The sequence below is a fragment of the Capricornis sumatraensis genome, chromosome 5, assembly GCF_032405125.1.
Source record: "Capricornis sumatraensis isolate serow.1 chromosome 5, serow.2, whole genome shotgun sequence".
In the NCBI taxonomy this organism is placed as follows: Eukaryota; Metazoa; Chordata; class Mammalia; order Artiodactyla; family Bovidae; genus Capricornis; species Capricornis sumatraensis.
The window spans coordinates 13,216,090-13,238,359 of record NC_091073.1 but is presented as its reverse complement, the minus strand read 5'-3'; the positions used below and the strand labels follow the sequence as shown (position 1 = coordinate 13,238,359).

General features: G+C 44.2%; 1 protein-coding gene across 1 annotated transcript in view; it reads right to left on the bottom strand.

Moving 5' to 3' along the window:
* CDK14 (cyclin dependent kinase 14) overlaps positions 1-22,270 on the bottom strand; it is a 666,485-nt gene that overhangs the window by 160,440 nt on the left and 483,775 nt on the right. The window contains exon 11 of the mRNA XM_068972760.1: positions 19,471-19,534. Within this exon, the coding sequence (XP_068828861.1) occupies positions 19,471-19,534 (64 nt within the window). The remainder of the gene's footprint in view (positions 1-19,470; positions 19,535-22,270) is intronic.

The window sequence follows — 22,270 nt, the reverse complement described above, 5'->3', positions numbered from 1 at the left end:
ACCAATGTATTTTTTGGATCTCATAAGACACTGCTACGTTTTTAACTTCAATAATGGGAAAACTTATAAGTAAGTAGTCAAAACACCAACCAACTAAAAACTCCAATAACGTTCAAGGGACTTGGAAGGCTAACCCAGGATTTTTAAGAACACTTTTCTTTCTTTTTTTGGATTTAATAGCATTGAATTTTTAAATAATATCCTGGAATAACTGTAAGTCAATATAAAAATGAGTATGTCCAAAATGCCACAGGAAATGTTAGATGTCCTTTATAATGAATGCCTCTAAACCATATATTCATCTATTCAAAATTTCCATTCATTAGGGTTATTTTGCATTTTAACAAATGCATTTACCCTTGCCTCCTGAGCCTGTCGGAAAGCAGTAATGATTTAAGCCAAGAGGCTGTGGCCGAGCTATCGTGGGGCGCAGGTATTGAACCTGATGCCTGTCTCAAGATAGTTTCAATGGAGCAAAAAGGGTCCAGTCCTCTGTAAGGATGAATAGTAAACCAAGTCACGAATCACTCTCTGATGTGTCCAATTATCACTCTAATGCGTATGTGGCAGAGTATAGCCATGAATCCTTCAGAAGACAGGAGCAGTCCTCATTCTCTCACTCACTCTACAAATATTTCTCATGAACATACTCTTTGCCAGGCCCTGTGGAAAAGCACTGCACGAAACCTACAAGGTCATCCACAGCCTACGATGAATCATGGAACCCAGTATCAAGGGGCCATCCATAGGAGAAAACTCTATTTACAGGTATTCAAAAGGATCTGTATACAAAACTGACTTTCTTAGAGTTATTAGGAAAACCAAGCCCAGTGGTCCACATTTCAGCTGATATTCTGGCTAACATATAGGAAAGCTGGATCTAAAACATTTATAGTCCTCAGACCAGAAGAAAGAATCCATGCATAACAGATGAGAGTTTGGGGCTTCCCAAGCGGCTCAGTGGTAAAGAATCTGCCTGCCAATATAAGAGACTCAGGAGACCTGGGTTTGATCCCTGGGAAAGATTCCCTAGAGGAGGGCTCGGCAGCCCACTCCAGCGTTCTTGCCTGGAGAATCCCATGGACAGAGGGGCCTGGCGGGCCACAGTCCACAGGGTCGCCAAGAGTTGGACACACCTGAGCGACTGAACAGGCATTCATGCAGGCAGATGAGGGTCTATCCCAGAGAGGGCTACACTTGTTCCAAAATACAGGATGTCTCAACTCCAAAAAAGCACAGTAATCCAAAAAGGCATTTTAGAAATAATTTGTGTGTCTTCACAACTGCAACTCACAGCTTTAAAACTCTTGCTATCCCCCAAATATATGCTGGCTGTGATTTGACACAGCCCCAGCATTACCAGCGAGAGGCTCTGATGTGACACATTAACTCAGAACAGAATCATACTGCCTTGTTGCAAAACCCCGAGGGGTTTCCTGCAAAGGCCGAGTAGCCATCTTCAGTCCTGGAAACAGGGGACTGAAGCATCCTGCTGTGAGCCGGCTGCAGCAAATCATCCTTTCCTTACCAATGGTGTGTGTTTTCAGACAGCAATCTCTGGGCCTCCCTGGTGACTTAGTGGTAAATAATCCACCTGCCAATGCAGGAGACGGGGGTTCAATCCCTGGTCCGGGAAGATCCCACATGCTGCAGAGCAACTAAGCCCATGTGCCACGACACTTGAGACTGTGCTCTACAGCCCAGGAACCACAAGTACTGAGCTCATGCTCTGCAATTACTAAAGCCTGCACTCCACAACACAACAAGAGAAGCCTCCACAAGGAGAAAAATGCACACCGCAGCTAGAGAAAACCCAGCACAGCTGAAATAAATTAATTAATTACATTAAAAAAAAACCCAATCTCTGAGCAACTTCTAGAAGCAGACATCTATTCGTTAAACTTTCTTACTTCCTATGGCATTTACAGATAAACATACAAACATGGGTTTGTGTGTGTGCATATTTCCAACTGAGGTCTTCACACCAACCACACCTTTCTCAACCTAAAAGTTACAGGACACTTCTCTTGCCATAAGATGCTTTTCTTTAGAGAAATAAAGTTTAATCTGTTAGGCATTTATCACAAAATGTACTAGTCACCAATGAGACGGAATCCTTACAGCTCCCAGAAAAGAAAGGAGAAGAAAGATTTTGTGTCTCGGTCTCCATGCAGCCCCACCCATGCCTGCATGCAAACTCTCCACAGGGAGAAAGAGACCAGGAAGACGGCACCTTCGAGGGAAAGTGTGAGCCATCAGGTACCGCAGGTCCCCTACATATGAACCTTCAAGGTGCGAACTTTCACACATATGAATGTGTGTCTGGCTGCAGCAAGGGATGTCAGGTGTGAGTGAAACTGCAGCTTGCCCCCGCCTCCTCCTGCTCACAGTCCTTCAGCTCCACCGTCTCCCCCTCCTCCCCTTCGTCCAGTCGGTCTTCTGCCTGTTCACTCGACACCAGCCCCTCTATGTCAGCTGTGCTATACTGCACTACTGTACTTTTCAAGGTACTATAGTCTAAGAGTAAAAATGTTTTCATTATGTTTTCCTTTTTATGTATTATTTACGTGAAAAGTCTTATAAACCTGTAACAGTACAGTACTCTATATCCAATTGCGTTAGCTTGGGACCTAGGCTAACTTTGTGGACGTCATGAACAAATTGGACTTAAGAACATGCTCTCGGAATAGAATACATTCATATGTAGGGGACATACTGTGGTCGGATCACTTCTTTCTACCAGTGACTAAACTGAGGTTAGAAAGGTTGAGTTGCCTGAGGCCATGATATAGGCTAGTGGCAGAGGCTGAACCAGGATTCAGCACCTGGTTTATCACTTGTTACCAAAGAGCTGGGTGATCCAAGCCTCCTATTGGACATTTGGCACACATGTCCTGTGTCCTATTGGTCTGCAACTTGATTTAGTCCACATAACAACACTGTGGGCTAGGGGATAAGATCTCCATTTGACACATAGAAAAACCAAGGTACTGAGACACGGGGCACCTTGTCCGTGTCACATAGCTCACAAGCGGCAGAGCTGGGATCTGAACCCAGGCAGTCTGGATGTGGAGTCAAGGCTCAGCCACGACACCATGACATCTCTGTATGTCTCCACTGGAAGAGACTTGAAGTTTGACCTCAGCAATGCACAATGCTGGCAGCAGCACCAGCAGATCAAAGCTCCTGTAACTAGCAATGGCCCCCCACTCCAGTGCTCTTGCCTGGAAAATCCCATGGAAGGAGGAGTCTGGTGGCCTGCGGTCCATGGGGTCATAAGAGTCGGACACGACTGATCGACTTCACCTTCACTTTTCACTTTCATGCACTGGAGAAGGAAATGGCAACCCACTCCAGTGTTCTTGCCTGGAGAATCCCAGGGACAGGGGAGCCTGGTGGTGGGCTGCCGTCTCTGGGGTCGCACAGAGTCGGACACGACTGAAGCGACTTAGCAGCAGCAGCAGTAGTTAAAAAACATGCACACTTCCAACTATAAGACCTTCAGGAAAAGGCAAAAAACTAGAGACGATAAAAAGATCCCTGGTTGCCAGGGGCTAGAGGGGGGAAGGGATGAGTGAGAGGAGGACAGAGGATTTTTTTCAAGAGTGTGAAATTACTCTGCATGGTAAACATGTGTCCTGATACATTTGTCCCAACCCACACAATATACAGCATCAAAAGCAAAACCCTCAGTTATGAACTCCGAGGTATAATGATGTAGGTTTCTCAGCTGAACAAACGCACCATCCTGGTGGGGGATGTTGATAAGGGGGGAGGCTGTGCATATGTGGGGACGGCAGGCATATGGAAAATTTCTCTACCTTCTGCTCAGTTTCTCTGTGAGCCTTAAAACGGTCTTAAAAAATATAAGTCTACTGTACTTTCCTAGTGGTCCAGTGTTTAAGAATCCACCTGGCAATGGTGGAGACACCGGTTTGATCCCTGGTCCGGGAAGATCCCACATGCAGCGGGGCAAGTTAGCCCATGCACTACAAGGGCTGTGGGCCCTAGTGCGCACGCTCCGCCACGAGAAAGCACAGTGGAGAAAGCCCACACGCCACAACTGCAGAGTGGCCCCCATTGCTGCCACTAGAGAAATCCCACACGCAGAAGACCCAGCACAGCCAAAGACACAAATGGTGAAGTCTACTTTAAAAACCAACAGTGACACAATCAGTACTCTCTCCACCCCCGACTCCCTTTCCACATGTTGCAGAGCCTCAACCTTTAGTTTAGAACAAATCTGTCTTGTGTTCATGGGAAATGCCAGACAAATGTCCGCCAAGTTCCAGCGATCCTGGACATATTACTTAAAAAAAAAAAAAAAAAGACAGATCTTTGAGTGCCTCAGTTTCCTTCACAGATGGGAGAAATAGCAGTATTTACCTCCTAGAATTATTGTGAATCTTCAATAAGAAAATCCCCTTAAGAGCTGGGAAGAGTGTCGAATGCATAAAAAACTTTTGATATCTGCTAGCTATTGCTACCACCGGAAATTACTATTAATAATAAGCTTTAACAACTGATCATCTTGTACCGTTACGCTGTACATACACAAGGCAGACATATGGTAGATTAAAAGCAGTATTACTCCAGGGAGGGTAAATACTTTAATTACCCTCTGTGGCAACAGTTACAGAAATGAATAAAAATCACAGACAGGTGCATACTCTTCAAATTCCTGTGATTCTATGATTTTAATGCACTAGTGGAGAGCAAGGGTCGGCTTTCTGAGACAATATCAATTGTCCTTTTTTAGCTGAGAGACTATGAGTTGACTCTACACAGTTGGCTCCAGAGGCAAAACCATCTGTGCACATACACATTCATGTCTTTTCTCAATAATCTCAACTTTGCTGTCTGCTCGCTCCTACAGTGCTCATCAAGGGTGGGTGTAAGTGAAGGACATTTCACCACTATCTTAAAACTGAGCTAACTGTCAGTAGTTCATTTATTATGTGTTACTTAAATATTTGGGGGGTGAAATATTACTTAACCAAGACCTTAAATAAAATAAACCAAGCTCTTTTCCTTCCACCTCTACATTAGCAAAAGAGTTACTGTTCCATAGTCATTATCAGGGGCTTTCCTAGGTGGGATTAGTGTTAAAGTCCCATTGCAGGAGACAGAAGAGATGCAGGCTCGATCCCTGGCTTTTGGGAAGATGCCCTGGAGGAGGGCATGGCAATCCACTCCACTATTCTTGCCTGGAGAATCGCATGGACAGAGGAGCCTGGCGGGCTACAGCCCCTGGGGTCAAGAAGAGTCGGACACGACTGAAGTGACTGAGCATGCGTGCACACAGTCGTTATCAGAAGAATTTCACTACATGTAGTCTCACTACGTTTCTCTGGCATTTCCTGGACAGTGTTTGTCTCCCTCATTATGGGTGCCCTCTAGTGAAAATAAACGGGAAATTTTTCAAGCAGATACCCAGAAAGTCAGTATAGACAGACCCTTCCTTGCACCGAAACGAATTTCTTCAATTTATAAAGATATCTCCCCCCAACAGGTCTGCCTATGGGGGAAGAGCTGAATTATTAGTTCACATTTTCAGTAATCATCATGATTTTTGGCTATTTAAAATTTTCAGTGTTGCCCATATGTATGACTTTGTTTTCTGCATATCAAATCCTTGGTCAGTTATGGACCTATGGGGAAAAGCCTACAGCCCATGCCTATGGCATCACTGTTAACTCGTGTGAAAATAATTACTCCCTGAGCCTGGATTTGCTATCACGCAGCCTTCTCAGCCCAGAGTCGTGGGCACAAACCATTAATCAAGAAGAGTTCACACTTGAGATGAAGCCCCTTTCCATCTCTGAAACAGGTTCGTGACTTTTTGTAGCCAGTAGGTCCTTCAGAAAACACACAACATCAGTTTCCTCCTCTGCTCAAAAACCCTTCCCTGATTCCTTCTGCACTTCGAGTAAAAATCCTAGCTCTTCACCTTGGCCGTCAGGAACCCGCCCCTGCTGCTCTGTCCCGAGTCATTTATCCAGTCGTGCTGACTTGTAATTTGTCTACTCTCTGTCTCCCCCCTGGCACGGATGCCCCATAAACCACGGGCTTATCTGCTTTGTTCGCGACCGTGTCTTCGGCACCTCCAAGGCTGTTTGACACCCAGGGAGCACTTGTTAAGAATCCGAGTACATGAGAGTGTCTGGAGCATCTGGCTCTTGCTGATTGAAACGTGAGCTCTCGGCTCCAGCATTTTCTCCCCTGCTTGCAGCCACCCGTGACTCACAGCACGAGGACCAGGATCAGAAAGTCCGAACGTCCAGACAGTGAACCCTTCTGGTCACGTTTAACACTGTTTAACTTCCTCTGCTCTGTAAAGTTCATGTACCCCATAAATGTACTAATTAACTGGCTTTTTCACTGTGGGACTGTAGTGGCACTTACTGGGATGGGGAAGCACAGAGTTGAAAAAGGGGGTGGTCGATGGTGCAGGGAGACAGCTTTAAATGTCCTGAGCCTTAGAGCAGGCAGACCCACAAGGTTTTAGCAATAAAATCTGAGATAGGACTTCCCTGGTGGCTCAGTGGTTAGGAATCTGGCTGCCAATGCAGGGGACACAGGTCTGATCCCAAGTCTCGGAAGATTTCACGTGCCCACGGGGCGGCTAAGCCCACATGCCGTGACTACTGAGCCCACAAGCCACACCAGAGAAGGCACCGCAATGAGAAGACGGCCCACCACAACTGCAGAGTAGCCGCTGCTCGCACAAGCAGAGAAAGCCCAAGCGCAGGCGGCAACGAAGACCCAGCACAGCCAAAAATGGATAATAAACAATTAACAAAAAATCTGAGATGATGGCTATAGATTTGCAGAAGAATCTTTCAAGTCAATCTTTATAACCGTCACATAGTTACACCCTTGAATATTCAGACATAACCCATGACTGTTATATTCGCTATCAATCACTCAAAAAAAAAAAAAAAAAAGACATAAAGAGGGATTCTTGAGGAAAAGCATAAAGTGGGAAAGGAAATACCTGATAGAGGACACAACATAAATGGTACAAAATCCTAATTTGTAGATACATGCTTTTAACAATTTAAAAGCACTTTTATATTAGTTCAAATCTTCTTAAAAGTAAGTATGTAAAAGGTGGCAAACAGAATGTAAAAATGGATGATCTCATTTAACTGCCGTAGGACTTCTGTGAGCTGGAGGGAGGGGATGGGAAGCTTCTGGAAAAGTAACGAGGATGACCCCACATGTCCACAGCTGTCCCCTAACAGCAGGCGTGGTCTCTGCAGGCCAATATCCTGTCAGGAAACTGCCCTCCTCTCGACCTCCCTGCACTGAACATCCCACTGAACAATTTCTACTGCTTGCAGTTTTTCCATCACCTTTTTAAAGACCAGGGAAAAGTCCCGAGTGTGAACAGAGGCTTAGGCTTCAGATCTCCTCTGGTCTGCAAATCATGAAACTGAGCAGTTCCCATAACATGTACCAAGGACTGGACATTTAAAACTAAACATCCACAGAGGGAGTCTGGAGTTGACAATTTATTGGAAGCACAAGTTTCAAAGAAGATACCCATACTTACGGAGGGTAATATTAGCAGGTAACTTGCCAGGTGGTTCAAGTGGGAAAGGATTCCACCTGTCAATGCAAGAGCTGCAGGAAACTTCATTTTATCCCTGGGAAGATCCCCTGGAGGAGGAAATGGCACCCCACTCCAGTATTCTTGTCTAGAAAATCCCATGGATGGAGGAGCCTGGCGGGCTGCAGTCCATGGGGTCACCAAGAGTAGGACACGACTGAGAGACTGAACCACCACCACCACCAAGGGTAACTTAGCAAGTAACATGATAACCACTCAGTTATTCTAAATACCAAATGAGATAATATGTTGAAATGTTTTGTAAGTAGTATTGATTAAAATACAACATAAATATAAGGTGTTATCATCATGGTATCTATTCCTGAAATAATTTACATCTTCCCTCTGGAATTAAGAAGTCTGGATCGATTTAGTTTGGGGACTTCAGTTAGGCCTGTGAATAGGCAGGATTGACAAGTTTTTTACCTCATTACAGAACCTGAGTACAACTAAATCCAAACTTGCCTGTTGCCTTCAAGGTTAGTATGTCTGTGGGCTTAGTTTTGGGCACAGAATGTTTAAAATATTATCATTTTGCAATTTGCTTCCAACACTAATTATTTTGTTTTTATATTACTACATTCACTGCAAGAAATTCTTGCAGGCTTTAACAAACTTTCCTCAAGCTGCTTCTTGGATTAGATAACTTTCACTTCAGAATAATACAATCGCTTTAGAAATTCTCTGTTTCCTTGCTTGATTCAGGAAAATAGAATTATTTCACTCTAATTTCATTACTTTGAATTGCTTCTGGTCTAGGAACATTTTTCTCTCCCTGCATTTTACAGTGGCTTCCTTTTCTAAACTCCTGAATAATAACTGGTCATTAAATAGTTGCTGAATGCCCCCTGTGTTGAAAGCATTTAAGAGATGAATACAAGTATCATATATGGACTCTACATGTTATTTGGGGTCCAAACTATTTCATACAAAAGTGATGTGTGTGGTTTCTAAATACAGAGATCAGATCTTTCTAATTTTTTTTGTGTCTGTGGCTACTTTCTTGTTGGCCTAATTGTCAAGAAACTGTCCATTAGAAGAAAGTCAATGAGAAATTATAATACAGATACAGCAGAATGATCCCCCATGGTTCATTCTGTAAAAATACAGCACTGAATTGAAATCCAGGCTGAGACCTCCTGGGATCTACTTCCACCTGACAGTGAAGCCCTTTAATATCTCTGACCTCGGCTCCTTGCCTTACGAAAGACTGAGCAGGGGGAGATGCCCCATGGAACTTCTTTCCGCTGTAATGCTCAGTTTGCTTCAGTAGTTAAGGCACAACCAAAACACTGCTTCCACTCCCAGCTCAAGCAATCCTGCAGTTTCCCTTGACAGCAGGAAACAGCAAAATCTTTTCAGAATTCTCAGTCCCTCACCCTGATTCTACCAGTCTGGAGAACCTCAAATGCCTATAATCTGCCTACAGAACCTATATTTTGCCCTGATCTGGGATTACCAGAATTTTCAGGACTGTTCCCTACAGACTGGCAGGTCATGCGAGGCAAATGTGGGCTTGCCTCAACATGGCAGGACGTCCAGCATCCTAGCTTTATCTGCAGACAGGCAGCATTCCAGCACAGTTGAGTCCAGCTCTTTGTGACACCCTGGACTACAGCCTGCCAGACTCCTCTGTCCAGGGATTTCACAGGCAAGAATACTGGAGTGGGTTGCCATTTTCTACTCCAGGGGATCTTCCTGACTCAGGAATAGAATCTGTGTGTCCTGCACTGCTGGTGGATTCTTTACCACTGAGCCACCTGGGAAGCCCCACAATTCTACAAGATCCAATCAATCCCTCCAAAACATACACAAGATGTTTTTAAAAAAATATTCATGCTCTGTCTTATAACCCAAAATTCCAAGCATCACTTCATCAGAGGTGTATGAGCCATGTGGCCTCTGCTGACGTAAAGCAGGCAGGACAGAGAGGTCCTGGGACCCAGATGGGGAAGACTCTTCTTATCCCAGAAGGAAACGGAGCAGAGGGCATTACGCAAAAGCATGTCATGATGAACCAAACGAAAGGGCAAATGTCGTCATTTGGCAATGGACTCTTACTTTTGATAGACAATGAGGTTTGGCTGGTGATGAATCTCATCAAAGGCAACAGAATGACTGTAGCGCTAAGAATACCAGAGGGTCACCTCGCACCTCCGAGGCTGATCCACAGCAAGCATCCTGAAGATGGTGCCAGAGGAGCCTCTCTGGGACGAGAGGTGGGAGGAAGGTGGAGAGCGGGGAGAGAAAGATAGAGAGGACTGAAGGGAGAGGCAGAGAGGGAGAGACCTCTAATCTTTTTTTTAATTTTTTTTTATTATTGTGGTAAAAGTCACGTAATATAAAGTACACTTTTAACCACCTTTACCTGCACATTTCAGTGGCACTAATGCAGCCTTCAACACCAGCCACCTCTTAAATTTTCTACCTTCCTAAACTGAAACTCTGTCCCCATTAAACACTAAGCCCCCATTCCCCCTCCCTGCCCCCAGGCACTGCCAGTGTACTTTCTGCGAATTGGATTATCCCAGGTACCTCGTATACATGGAGGGCTTCCCAGGCGGTGCAGCGGTAAAGCCGCCTGCCAAGCAGGTTCAATCCTTGGGTCGGGAAGATCCCCTCGGGGAGGACATGGGAACCCACTCCAGTTCTTTTGCTTGGAGAATCCCATGGACAGAGGAGCCTGGGGGGCTACAGTCCATGGGGTTGCAAAGAGTCGGACACGACTTAGGGACTACACAGCAGCAGAAGCAGCAGCAGCAGGTACCTCGTGTAAGTGGAATCAAACAGTATTTGTCTATACCTACTGTATACTGGCATGCATTTTTAGGGTTAACTTCATACATGGAGAGACCTCTCATCTGGAGATCATAAACCACAGAACTGAGGCTGAGGGATAAGAAATGAGAAGGCAGTCCAGTTCAAAGAAGACACAGACGTACTTCCCAATTCTTTGGAGAGAAATTTAAAGAGAAGTGAATGATGAAAGTTCCAAGGTTGGATTCCTTATTTACATGTAATACACGCACGTGTGTGTGCACATGTGTGCCTGTGTGTTACACATATTTATTTTTTTTTCTGCAGCTGTGGCCTGTCCCCGCTGCCTGGTTGCTATGGAGACCAGAGGCAAAGGAATTTTGTGATAGCATAAATATTAAGTGCAGAGGAGGACACATTCGTGCTAAATACTAAAGAATAGATCCCAATTGTTATCTAACTGTTCCTTTAATATCTTAACAATTGTTCTCAAAATGTTTCTTCACTTTGGCCATACTTTCCAAGGGAAAACATGTTAGTTAAGCTCTGAGCTAAAATGGAGCAATTGAGAAAGTAAGACCATCTTATTCACGCACATTTCTTCATCTCCCCTCTAGACTCCATCATGGTCTCCTAACTGACCTCCCCGATTCTGCATGGGCCGCCAATCTCAGCACAAGACCCAGTGTGATAGGATTTTACCATCATGTAACCCAGGTCATGCGCTATCCTGTACAAAACGGCCCAGTGTTTTCTATCTTGCTCAGAGTAAAGGGTGAATGTCTCCTAGTAGGCCCTCAAGGTTCTTTCTGACCTGCCCCAGTGCCATTGATGGTGACCTCATTTTCCGTCACCCTCCTTCCCATCCCAGGACCTTTGCAGTTGCTGTTCTCTTGGGAAAGTTCTTCCTTCAAATACCTGCCTGGTTCTCTCTCTTCCTGTCCTTCAGTCAATCATTATCTTTTCAGTGATGACTGCCTTGATTCTGTTTGCAATTTAAAAGTGTGAATCCCTCCCTTCCCTGGAGCTTTCGGCACCCATCTGTTGTTCTGTTTCCCTCTGTTACACTCTCTACCGCTTCATAATCTATTTTACCTGTTATACTCCTCTCCCACCTACCAGGCTCTTGTGTGTTTTGTTCACTGCAATATTCCCACTTGCTAACCACACAAACGGTGCTCAGCACATGTTGTTGCACTAATAAATAAGTTTAACTTATTCTATAGAAATAAACTACGAATAAATGAATTTTTAAAAAGAACTATTAGGAATTAAATGAGCAGATGCTACATTCAAGAGACTCAGCTTTTAAGCTCTATTCATGATCCAGATGACAGTCATGAAACAATCCATTTGAAAATATAAATTTGTTTTTCCAATTTATGTAAAAATATGTAAAAATTTGTACATATATCTATCTATAATAGCAATTGGTCTTTTTTAAAAATAGAATGACCGTACTGTTCTAAGCCACATAGATTTTTTTTCTCTTGAGACAAAACAATTTAAACAAATCTAGTAAGATATGTGAATGAGGATTATTTCAAAAATTGGTTAAAAGTTAGAAACAATCACTTAAAACATTCCAGAGATGCAAAAGCTTTTTATAGAAAAAGGGATACTTTCTCTAATATATGAAGAATTCCTAGAAATTAATTGAGAAAATGACAAATGACACATAGCTTAACTGTAAATTGGATAAAAGTGATTAGCTGGTCACAGAAAAGGAAATACAAGAGATCCTGAAAAATATGAAAAGATGCTCAACCCATGCAAATTAAACTATATTAAGAACTTTTTTGTCAGCTAACAGGCAAAATCAAAAAGTCTGACTATACCCCGTGGAGTGAAGAAGAAGTTCTCATGCATTGCTCATAACAACCAAATGGTACTATCCCTTTGGACAACAGTTAGAACTGGACATGGAACAAGAGACTGGTTCCAAATAGGAAAAGGAGTACGTCAAGGCTGTATATTGTCACCCTGCTTATTTAACTTATATGCAGAGTATTCATGAGAAACGCTGGGCTGGAAGAAGCGCAGCTGGAATCAAGATTGCTAGGAGAAATATCAATAACCTCAGATATGCAGATGACACCACCCTTATGGCAGAAAGTGAAGAAGAACTAAAGAGCCTCTTCATGAAGGTGAAAGAGGAGAGTGAAAAGTTGGCTTAAAGCTCAACATTCAGAAAACGAAGATCATGGCATCTGGTCCCATCACTTCATGGGAAATAGATGGGGAAACAGTGGAAACAGTGGCTGACTTTATTTTTGGGGGGCTCCAAAATCACTGCAGACGGTGATTGCAGCCATGAAATTAAAAGATGCATACTCCTTGGAAGGAAAGTTATGACAAACCTAGACAGCATATTAAATATCAGAGACATACTTTGTCAACAAAGGTCCATCTAGTCAAGGCTATGGTTTTTCCAGTGGTCATGTATGGATGTGAGAGTTGGACTATAAAGAAAGCTGAGTGCCAAAGAATTGATGCTTTTGAACTGTGGTGTTGGAGAAGTCTCTTGCAAGTCCTTTAGACTGCAAGGAGATCCAACCAGTCCATCTTAAAGGAGATCAGTCCTGAGTGTTCATTGGAAGGACTGATGTTGAAGCTGAAACTCCAATACGTTGGTCACCTGATGCGAAGAGCTGACTCATTTGAAAAGACCCTGATGCTGGGAAAGATTGAGGGCAGGAGGAGAAGGGGATGACAGAGGATGAGATGACTGGATGGCATCACCAACTCAATAGATATTAGTTTGGATAAACTCCAGGTGTTGGTGATGGACAGGAAGGCCTGGCGTGCTGTGGTTCATGGGGTCGCAAAGAGTTGGACACAACTGAGTGACTAAACTGAACTTTGGACAACAATTTCACAGAAGTCTTCTAAATTGTAACTGTATACAGCTGACCCTTGAACAACAAAGGAGTAAGGGGCACCAACCCTCTGTGCAGTTGAAAATAAGCCTATAATTTATAGGCTGCCTTTGATATCTGGGCTTCCCTGGTGGCTCAGAGGTTAAAGCATCTGCCTGCAATGTGGGAGACCTGGGTTCGATCCCTGGGTCGGGAAGATCTCCTGGAGAAGGAAATGGCAAACCCACTCCAGTATTCTTGCCTGGAGAATCCCATGGACGGAGGAGCCTGGTGGGCTACAGTCCACGGGGTCGCAAAGAGTTGGACACGACTGAGAGACTTCACTTTCACTTTATTTGATATCTGTGTTGTACATCCCCAGTTCAACCAAACATACTGCAGAGTGTATTAATGGAAAAAATGCATGTATAATGGACCCATGCACTCAAACCCATGTTGTTCAATGGTCACTGTACACTTGTTAATTCTTGAACCCTACTTCTGGTCATTTATCCTTCAGAAAAACTTGCAAACATGCAGTGTGCATATTCACGTGTATATATGTACGGGGTTGCAATAATTTACAACAGTGAAACGCTGGAAACAACCCAAACATCCACAAGTAGGGACAGGTTCGTGCCTGGTCAGTCGCTCAGTTGTGTCTGACTCTTTGTGACTCCATGGACTGTAGCTAGGATTCTCCGGGTAAGAATACTGGAGTGGGTTGCCATTTCCTACAACAGAGGCTCTTCCTGCCCCAGGAATCGAACCTGCATCTCCTGTGGCTCCTGAAGTGGCAGGGGAATTCTTCACCACTGAGCCACCTGGGAAGCCCAGGGACAGGTTAAATCCACACAGTGTAAAGCTATGTGGCTGCAGGAAGAGAGGGAAGCCAGACGGGCCTCCTCTATATGGTGACAGGACAGGACCTACAGAACACATTCATGAGAAGAGCAAGACCCCAAAGCATGTTTCATATGGGAAATACAGAAACAGACATTCACAATTTCTTACATTTACATACATGAAAGAAATATGAGGGAAACTAACGACTAGGGTCCGTCTAGTCAAGGCTATGGTTTTTCCTGTGGTCATGAATGGATGTGAGAGTTGGACTGTGAAGAAGGCTGAGTGCCGAAGAATTGATGCTTTTGAACTGTGGTGTTGGAGAAGACTCTTGAGGGTCCCTTGGACTGCAAGGAGATCCAACCAGTCCATCCTAAAGGAGATCAGTCCTGGGTGTTCTTTGGAAGGAATGATGCTGAAGCTGAAACTCCAGTACTTTGGCCACCTCATGCAAGGAGTTGACTCATTGGAAAAGACTCTGATGCTGGGAGGGATTGGGGGCAGGAGGAGAAGGGGACGACCGAGGATGAGATGGCTGGATGGCATCACGGACTCGATGGACGTGAGTCTGAGTGAACTCCGGGAGTTGGTGATGGACAGGGAGGCCTGGCGTGCTGCGATTCATGGGGTTGTGAAGAGTTGGACACGACTGAGTGACTGAACTGAACTGAACTGAATGAAATGGGGGCTTATAGTGGGGGGCAATAGTTCTCAGGAAGGGGGTAGGTGGCAGAAAGGGGCGGGGAGGCCTTGTACGGTGTTCCTTTATAATACTGTTAGATATTGAGAGTTGCTTAAATTTATTATCTATTCAAAACCTGGGCAAAGGACGTCCAACCTAGTAATCACACTCCTTGGTATTTACCCAAAGGAGCTGAAAACGTATGTCCACATGAAAACCTAGGCAGGCTTAGCTTCCCCCATTATCAACATTCCCTATCAGAGTGGTACATCTGTCAATAAGTGATTAACCTACATCATTATCACCCAAGTCATATTCAGGTTCACTCTTGATGTTGTACTTTCTTTGGGTTCGAAAAACATATGTAAACGTGTATCCACCGTTATAGAGTAGCTTCACTGCCCTAAAAATTCTTTATGCTATACGCACATGAGGGCAGGGAATATATGGGAAATCTCTGTCCTTTAAGGCCAATTTTGCTGGGAACCTGAAACAGCTTTAAAAGATAAAGTCTTTGAAATAACTAACTAGGAATAAATAAATAACAACGACAAATGAATTATGTCAAGGCTCAGCTAGGAGTGAGCAGGGCCATGGGAAAGGAAGGTGGTCAGAGGAGGGAAGAGAAGAGAACCCACGGACATGTGCACCGGAAACCCAGCACAGAATTGGATAACAATTTCAGCCAGCCCAGTCTCTGGATGCCCAAAGGGCCCATCAGTGTTTCTGGAATGATTTCATGCAGTTAGACTGAAATTGTTTTCACAGGTTAGACAGACCTATAAATATTATTTTTAATAGGGGAAAGTGAACTAAAGTAATCTGGAAAGTGTTTATCCTGTTATATCTTATACCTCTTGGTCCATTATGAAACACCGTAACAACTTTCTACCAATTTAAAAATCAGTGCCATTGAGGGGTTTTTAATTTTTCCTTTTAAAAAATAAACGATTTATAAGACGACGAAGAAAGAGAACCTGTGCAGGGATGTTTATAGCATTTCTAGTCATAAGTGCCAAAACCTGGAACAATCAAGATGTCCTTCAGTAGGTGAATGACTACATAAGCAGGAGTGCATCCAGATAATGGGATATTATTCAGTGCTAAAGAGAAATGAGCTATCAAGCCAGGAATAGATCTGGACGGACCTTCAAGGCATATTAGTAAATGAAGGCAGCTAATCTGAAAAGGCAACATCCTGTATGATTACAATTACACGACATTCTGGAAAAGGCACCACTATGAAGATAGTAAAAAGATCAGGGGTTGCCAGGGGCGAGCGGAGAGGGGGGAGGGGTAAAGAAGCCGAACACAGAGGATTCTCAGGGCAGTGAAGCTACTCTGTATGATACCACAGTGGTGGCCACAAGCCATTATAGAATTCCCAGGTGACTCAGCGGTAAACAGTCTGCCCGTCAATGCAGGAGACACAGGTTCGATCCCTGGATTGAGAAGCACCCCTGGAGGAGGAAATGGCAACCCACTCCAGTATTCTTGCCTGGAAAATTCCATGGACAGAGGAGCCTGGCGGGCTACAGTCCATGAGGCTTTCAAAGAGTTGGACACAACTCAGCACATACACGCACAGACCCATAGAGTGTACCACGCCAAGAACACACCCTAATGTAATCTGTGGACACTGAGGATAATGATGTGTCCGTGGAGGTTCATCAGACTGTAACAAATGTACCAGCTGGTGGGGGACACTGATAAATGGGGGAGGCTGCACATGTGTCAGGGCGGGGGGTATACCAGAAGTCTCTGCCCCTTCTGCTCAGTTTTGCTATGAACCTAAATCTGCTCTAAAAAATAAAGTCTATTAAATAAAGCAAAACAAAGTATGTCTTCAAGGCTCAGACTTTCTTATTGTCCCTGAGACTTACTGAGGCACTCTTTGGGGGCAGAATGCGGAGGGGGCAAGTGGGGTGGGGCAGGTAGGCCCTAGGACTAGAATTTTTCCTCGGGGAATATGTAACCCCTTCCCCAGGACTCCCCTGATGGTCTCAGAAGACTCCCTTTGTCTCCGTCTATTATTTTGTCTCTCCTTGACTCCTCCCAAGGGAACTCAGGAAGCATTTATCACATCTACTCTCACTCACAAGCCCTAAGCATTGTGTGGAGTGTGTTTTTTGCTTGTCAGCATCCATACCTTATGCACATTTAACACATTATTATTCTGGATCCCCGTTACATTTTATTGTTTCCCCTCTTCTTAATTTTATTTATTTATTTTTGGCTGCCCTGGGTCTTCGCTGCTGTGCCCCTAGGCTTTCTCCAGTCGTGGAGCTCAGGCTTCTCATTGCAATGGCCTCTCTCGCTGCGGAGCCTGGGCTCTAGTGTGTGCAGGCTCAGCAGCTGTGGTGCAGGGGTTTAGCTGCCTGGAGGCCTGAGGGATCCTCTGGGACCAGGAGAATTCTCAGCCACTGGACCACCAGGGAAATCCCCCATCACCTTTTATATATCTGTGGTTGCACTCATACATACAATTAATAACTTAAACATATATATATATGTGTGTGTGTGTATCACTTCAGTTCCGTCGCTCAGACGTGTCCGACTCTTTGCGACCCCATGAATCGCAGCAAGCCAGGCCTCCCTGTCCATCACCATCTCCCAGAGTTCACTCAAACTCTTATCCATCGAGTCGGTGATGCCATCCAGCCATCTCATCCTCTGTCGTCCCCTTCTCCTCCTGCCCCCAATCTCTCCCAGCATCAGAGTCTTTTCCAGTGAGTCAACTCTTCGCATGAGGTGGCCAAAGTACTGGAGTTTCAGCTTTAGCATCATTCCTTCCAAAGAAATCCCAGGCTGATCTCCTTCAGAATGGACTGGTTGGATCTCTTGCAGTCCAAGGGACTCTCAGGAGTCTTCTCTTGGATACATATACCTTTATATATATATATCTCTCTCTCATCAGAGTCACATAAACAATGCTTATTTTAAACACTTAATATAATTCAGGGCAACAGACATTTATTGAACCAAAATATGTACTAGTCAGTGTCTTTAATCTCATGAAGTTCTCAAACTGTTAGTTCAGTTTGCATCAGATCATAGTACTTTTCCAGAACACATTTAATAAGTGCTTTTGTATGCTGTTGATGAAGATAAACCTATTCACACCAAAATAAACCACTTACTCCATGTTCTCTAGTCCAGACACTTGGCAGACCAAATGACTATCTTAATTGTCCCTTTCTGCATCTAACTTTATTCACTTCGACTCTTTTCATATTCTCTGTTTTATTTCCCTAGGACTTAAGGTTTTAGATATTAACACAAGAAAGCTAGTCTTCTTCAGAAGCCTACACTTGGAATATTTATAAAGAGCTCTGTTCTCACGTAAACTCCATAGAAGCAGTTAGAGAATGCTTCTTGCTCAGTTAAAGAAAGAGCAATCCACGTTCAATTGGTAACTTGCTATAGTCCTTCAGGACACAGAGGTTATTTAAAATATTCAGTAAAAGTACAAAGAATCCTTGGGGCAGCCAAAGAAGATAAAAGAATTCTCAGTACACTGTATACCTTCAGAAGGGAAATATTAAGAACAAAAATAGTTTCCCATCTCAGTCATTCTTTGGGATTGATAGTTAATTCCTGGTGGTCCCCCAGAAGACAGGGAGGGGAGAAACAGAATGTACTTGACTCCTGTACCAGTAATTATTCATGGCTCTTTCCCCTCGTAAAGTACTAGCCCGTTAGGTCTTCCATACAATTCCTTTCAGTAATTTAATGGTAGGGCTTCCCCTGTGGCTCAGACGGTAAAGACTCTGCCTCCTACACAGAGATCCGAGTTTGATACCTGGGTTGGGAAGATACACCGCAGAAGGAAACGGTAATCCACACCAGTATTCTCTCCTGGAGAATGCCATGGATAGAGGCGTCTGGCGGGTTACAGTCCGTTAAAGAATTGCAAAGAGTCGGACACAACTGAGCGACTAATAACGTTAACTTTCTGCATTTTATAATTCATGTTTTTTAACCAAGAAAATAAAAACAAAAGTATACTTTGCAATAATTCATCCCACATATTTTTATTAAGTTTCCAATTCTAAAGCTTTCATTCACCTATAAAAATTACATAGACCATTTTGAGATTCTTCTTCCCAGTGTCATTATTAAAACTAGAAGTTTCTTGACTGCCACCTACTGGTACGAAAAAAGTGACAGCATTTTAAAAGTTTCACATTTTCTCTCAGATTTCCTGGCTCAGGGTGTAAATATTTTAACATTTTCAAGTGGAATGTTGGACATGTAGAACATTTTCTATGTTTAAACTCAAATTAATTGACCATGCATTACTAGAGTTTTTTTTTAAAAATAAATCAAATATGAGTTTTACTTTTTCCAATTTAATACTTTTTTAGTATTATTACTAGAAATCACACAGATGGATTTCAGCAGCTAGATTTAAGGTTTGTTTTTTACAGACATGGAAGCTAGTCTAACTGATGATGAAATGAGAGGTCACTTCAAGATTAGCCAGTCAAATCAAACAAAAACCATACGGTGAAACACTGATGAGGGATGTCATTCAGTCTATTTTCACCAACAAATAAACCGTGAAGACGAAACAACTCCAATAAGAGGTAGAGTACCCAGTGGCCAATGTAACCAGAATTTTCCACGTAAAATGGCCTCAGGGAGCACAGCTATACGTTCACTGTTCGCATGTCAGAAGCAGTCAGTTGTTTGTAATCAGTGAGACATACCTGGCTTAAAATGTGGTAGAGAGTGAACTCCGGGCCACGTGTCCTCATTCGGCGTTCCAAGAACCTAGTGGAGAGCAGGAAATCGTGGAGACAGACTTATTATTTCCAAAGCACTCAAGATTCTCCAGTGTAGAAAACAATATGATGAAACTCTTGATTTTTTTTTTTTTTCCATTATTGTGTGCCAGGGATTTTATTTCAGTAAAAACAGCTGAAGAGCCACCCGAGTCGAATGTCTTGTGTTTTAACAAATGCAGCTAAATGCGGTCAGGCAAGTTAAATCTGCTGCGTTTTATCAACTCCAAACTTAAGGAGTAGGCCTAGGATGCAAAGGATGAGCTGTCATCTTCACAGAACTGAATAAAGTATGTATGTGCCCCTCAGGACTCTTTTAAGAGCTTTTGTCCTTCACGGCGGTATCAGACATGTCATCATTTAAGTTCTAAAAATTCTGTTATTTCTTCCCCCACATCCGCTCTCTGGGCAGCAGGATGTTTCAAGGAAACGGGACAGACGGCTTGGGATGCTTACATTCACCACTGGCCCCGCTGTCTGCCATAGTTAACGGCTTTAGTCTTGTGACACACAGTTTCTTCATCCCCAAATACTGTTCTCCCAACACTATCATTTTCTTTCCACACTTTCAGTTTCTTTCTCCATGCTGCTGCTGCTGCTAAGTCGCTTCAGTCGGGTCCGACTCTGTGCGACCCCATGGACAGCAGCCCACTAGGCTCCTCTGTCTCTGGGATTCTCCAGGCAAGAACCCTGGAGTGGGTTGCCATTTCCTTTTCCAATGCATGAAAGTGAAAAGTGAAAATGAAGTTGCTCAGTCGTGCCCGACTCTTAGCGACCCCATGGACTGCAGCCCACCAGGCTTCTCCATCCATGGGATTTTTCAGGCAAGAGTACTGGAGTGGGGTGCCATTGCCTTCTCCGTCCATGGTCAACTACAAATTGGCATTTGCCAAGCTTCCCTGGTGGCTCAGATGGTAAAGAATCTGCCTGCAATGCGGGAGACCAGGGTTCAATCCCTAGATTGGGAACATCCCCTGGAGGAGGGCATGGCAACCCACTCCAGTACTCCTGCCTAGAGAATCCCATGGAGGGAGGAGCCTGGAGAGCTCTAGTCCATGGGGTCGGAAAGAGTCAGACACCACTGAGCGACTAGGTACACAGCACAGCACAAGGGCACTGCCACTGGCTGAGCAAGAGCACCTGCCATCTGCCTCTCAGGAGACTGATCCCTGCACTGCGGCTGCTGACCTTCAACACCCCGAAGGAGTGCAGGGTGGAGTGAGGCACTCCGTGCTCCAGGGAATCTGCTGGGACAGGTCTTCAGATAGTTGGATATTTTCAGGAACTGAACTCATAATCCCAGTCCTTACATCTCTTCATATATAGAAAAATCACCAAATCCCTTCATGGTGACGTCAGCTCCTGGTGACCGGCAGAAAACCTCTTGCACAGCAAGCACTGAGTGCACTGAGCTCCCCCTTCAGCAGAACCTCATATTCTGACCTTCTCCCATTGCCTCCTTGGAGCAGCCTCTCAGAGCCATCAGAGGTGCTGCCTCCTGGGCTGGTGTCCTCATTGTGTCCCGAATAAAACTTAACTTGCAACCCTCAAGATGCGCATCCTTTTTAGTCGACCGTCTACTTTTCTATCCCTATGTCCACTTAATAAATATTCACAACATGAAAATTGAGAATTACGTTTTATTTGGTGGAATTTTTAGGACTTCAAGCCCAGGAGACAGCATCTCAAGTGAGCCTGAGAAAACTGCTCCGAGGAGACAAGGGGTGCCGGGGGAAGAGTCAGGTTATGTAGAAGTTTTGCAACAAAGGTCAGGGAATCTGAACTTTTAAAAAAAAAGTGGGTTTTTTTTTGCAAATTAAAGAAAACCAGATATCCCAAGTTAAGGAATTCAGTGCTTTATTCTCTGGCTCAGACGGTAAAGTGTCTGTCTACAATGCAGGAGACCTGGGTTCGATCCCTGGGTCAGAAAGTTCCACTGGAGAAGGAAATGGCAACCCACTCCAGTACTCTTGCTTGGAAAATCCCATGGGTGGAGGGACCTGGTAGGCTACATTCCATGGGGTCGAAAAGAGTCAGACAGGACTGAATGACTTCACTTCACTTCTGTATAGGAAGGTGCAAGAGTCTGAGCTCGCTGAAATCATTCCTTTCATATGCATCTCAGCTATCTGCGGCCAGAATCCTGTGTTTTCACAGCCCTGAATTTCCTCAGGGCTCCCTGCAGGGAGTGGCTGCAGTTAGATGGATGCTAGAAGGCAGGTATTCTTTCTGTCCTGAGTTCCCTCAGGGCTCACCAGCTCACCTTCCAAGGTGGCAGTAACTGCTGATAACTCTGACACCCCTGTTTACTGCTATGGCAGGAAATATTCCATTTCTCAACCACAGTGTTTGCTTTGGTCAAAGTCATTAAAAGGCAGTTCTGGTTTACTTGTAACTGGGCACACTCTTTTTGAATTTTGAGTTCCACCATCCATAGCTATTACACTCAGTGATCATGGTAGATTGCTGATGGAGAGCAGTGGAGCTGAAAGGTTTAGGATCTCAGATCATGGAGACAGAAGTGACCCCTTCGATCCCCTCCTTGCTAGCCATGGGGCCTCACAGAGCTTCAATTTCCTTCTTTGTAAACCAGGGTGATAATGAAGGAGGAAACAGACAGAAAGCAGGACTTGAAAGCAGGACTCCATCTTGGGCCGGACTGCGGACTTTGAGCTATATGCCCAGTGTCTATGGAAATGACAACCAACTGGAAAACCAGGTCCCC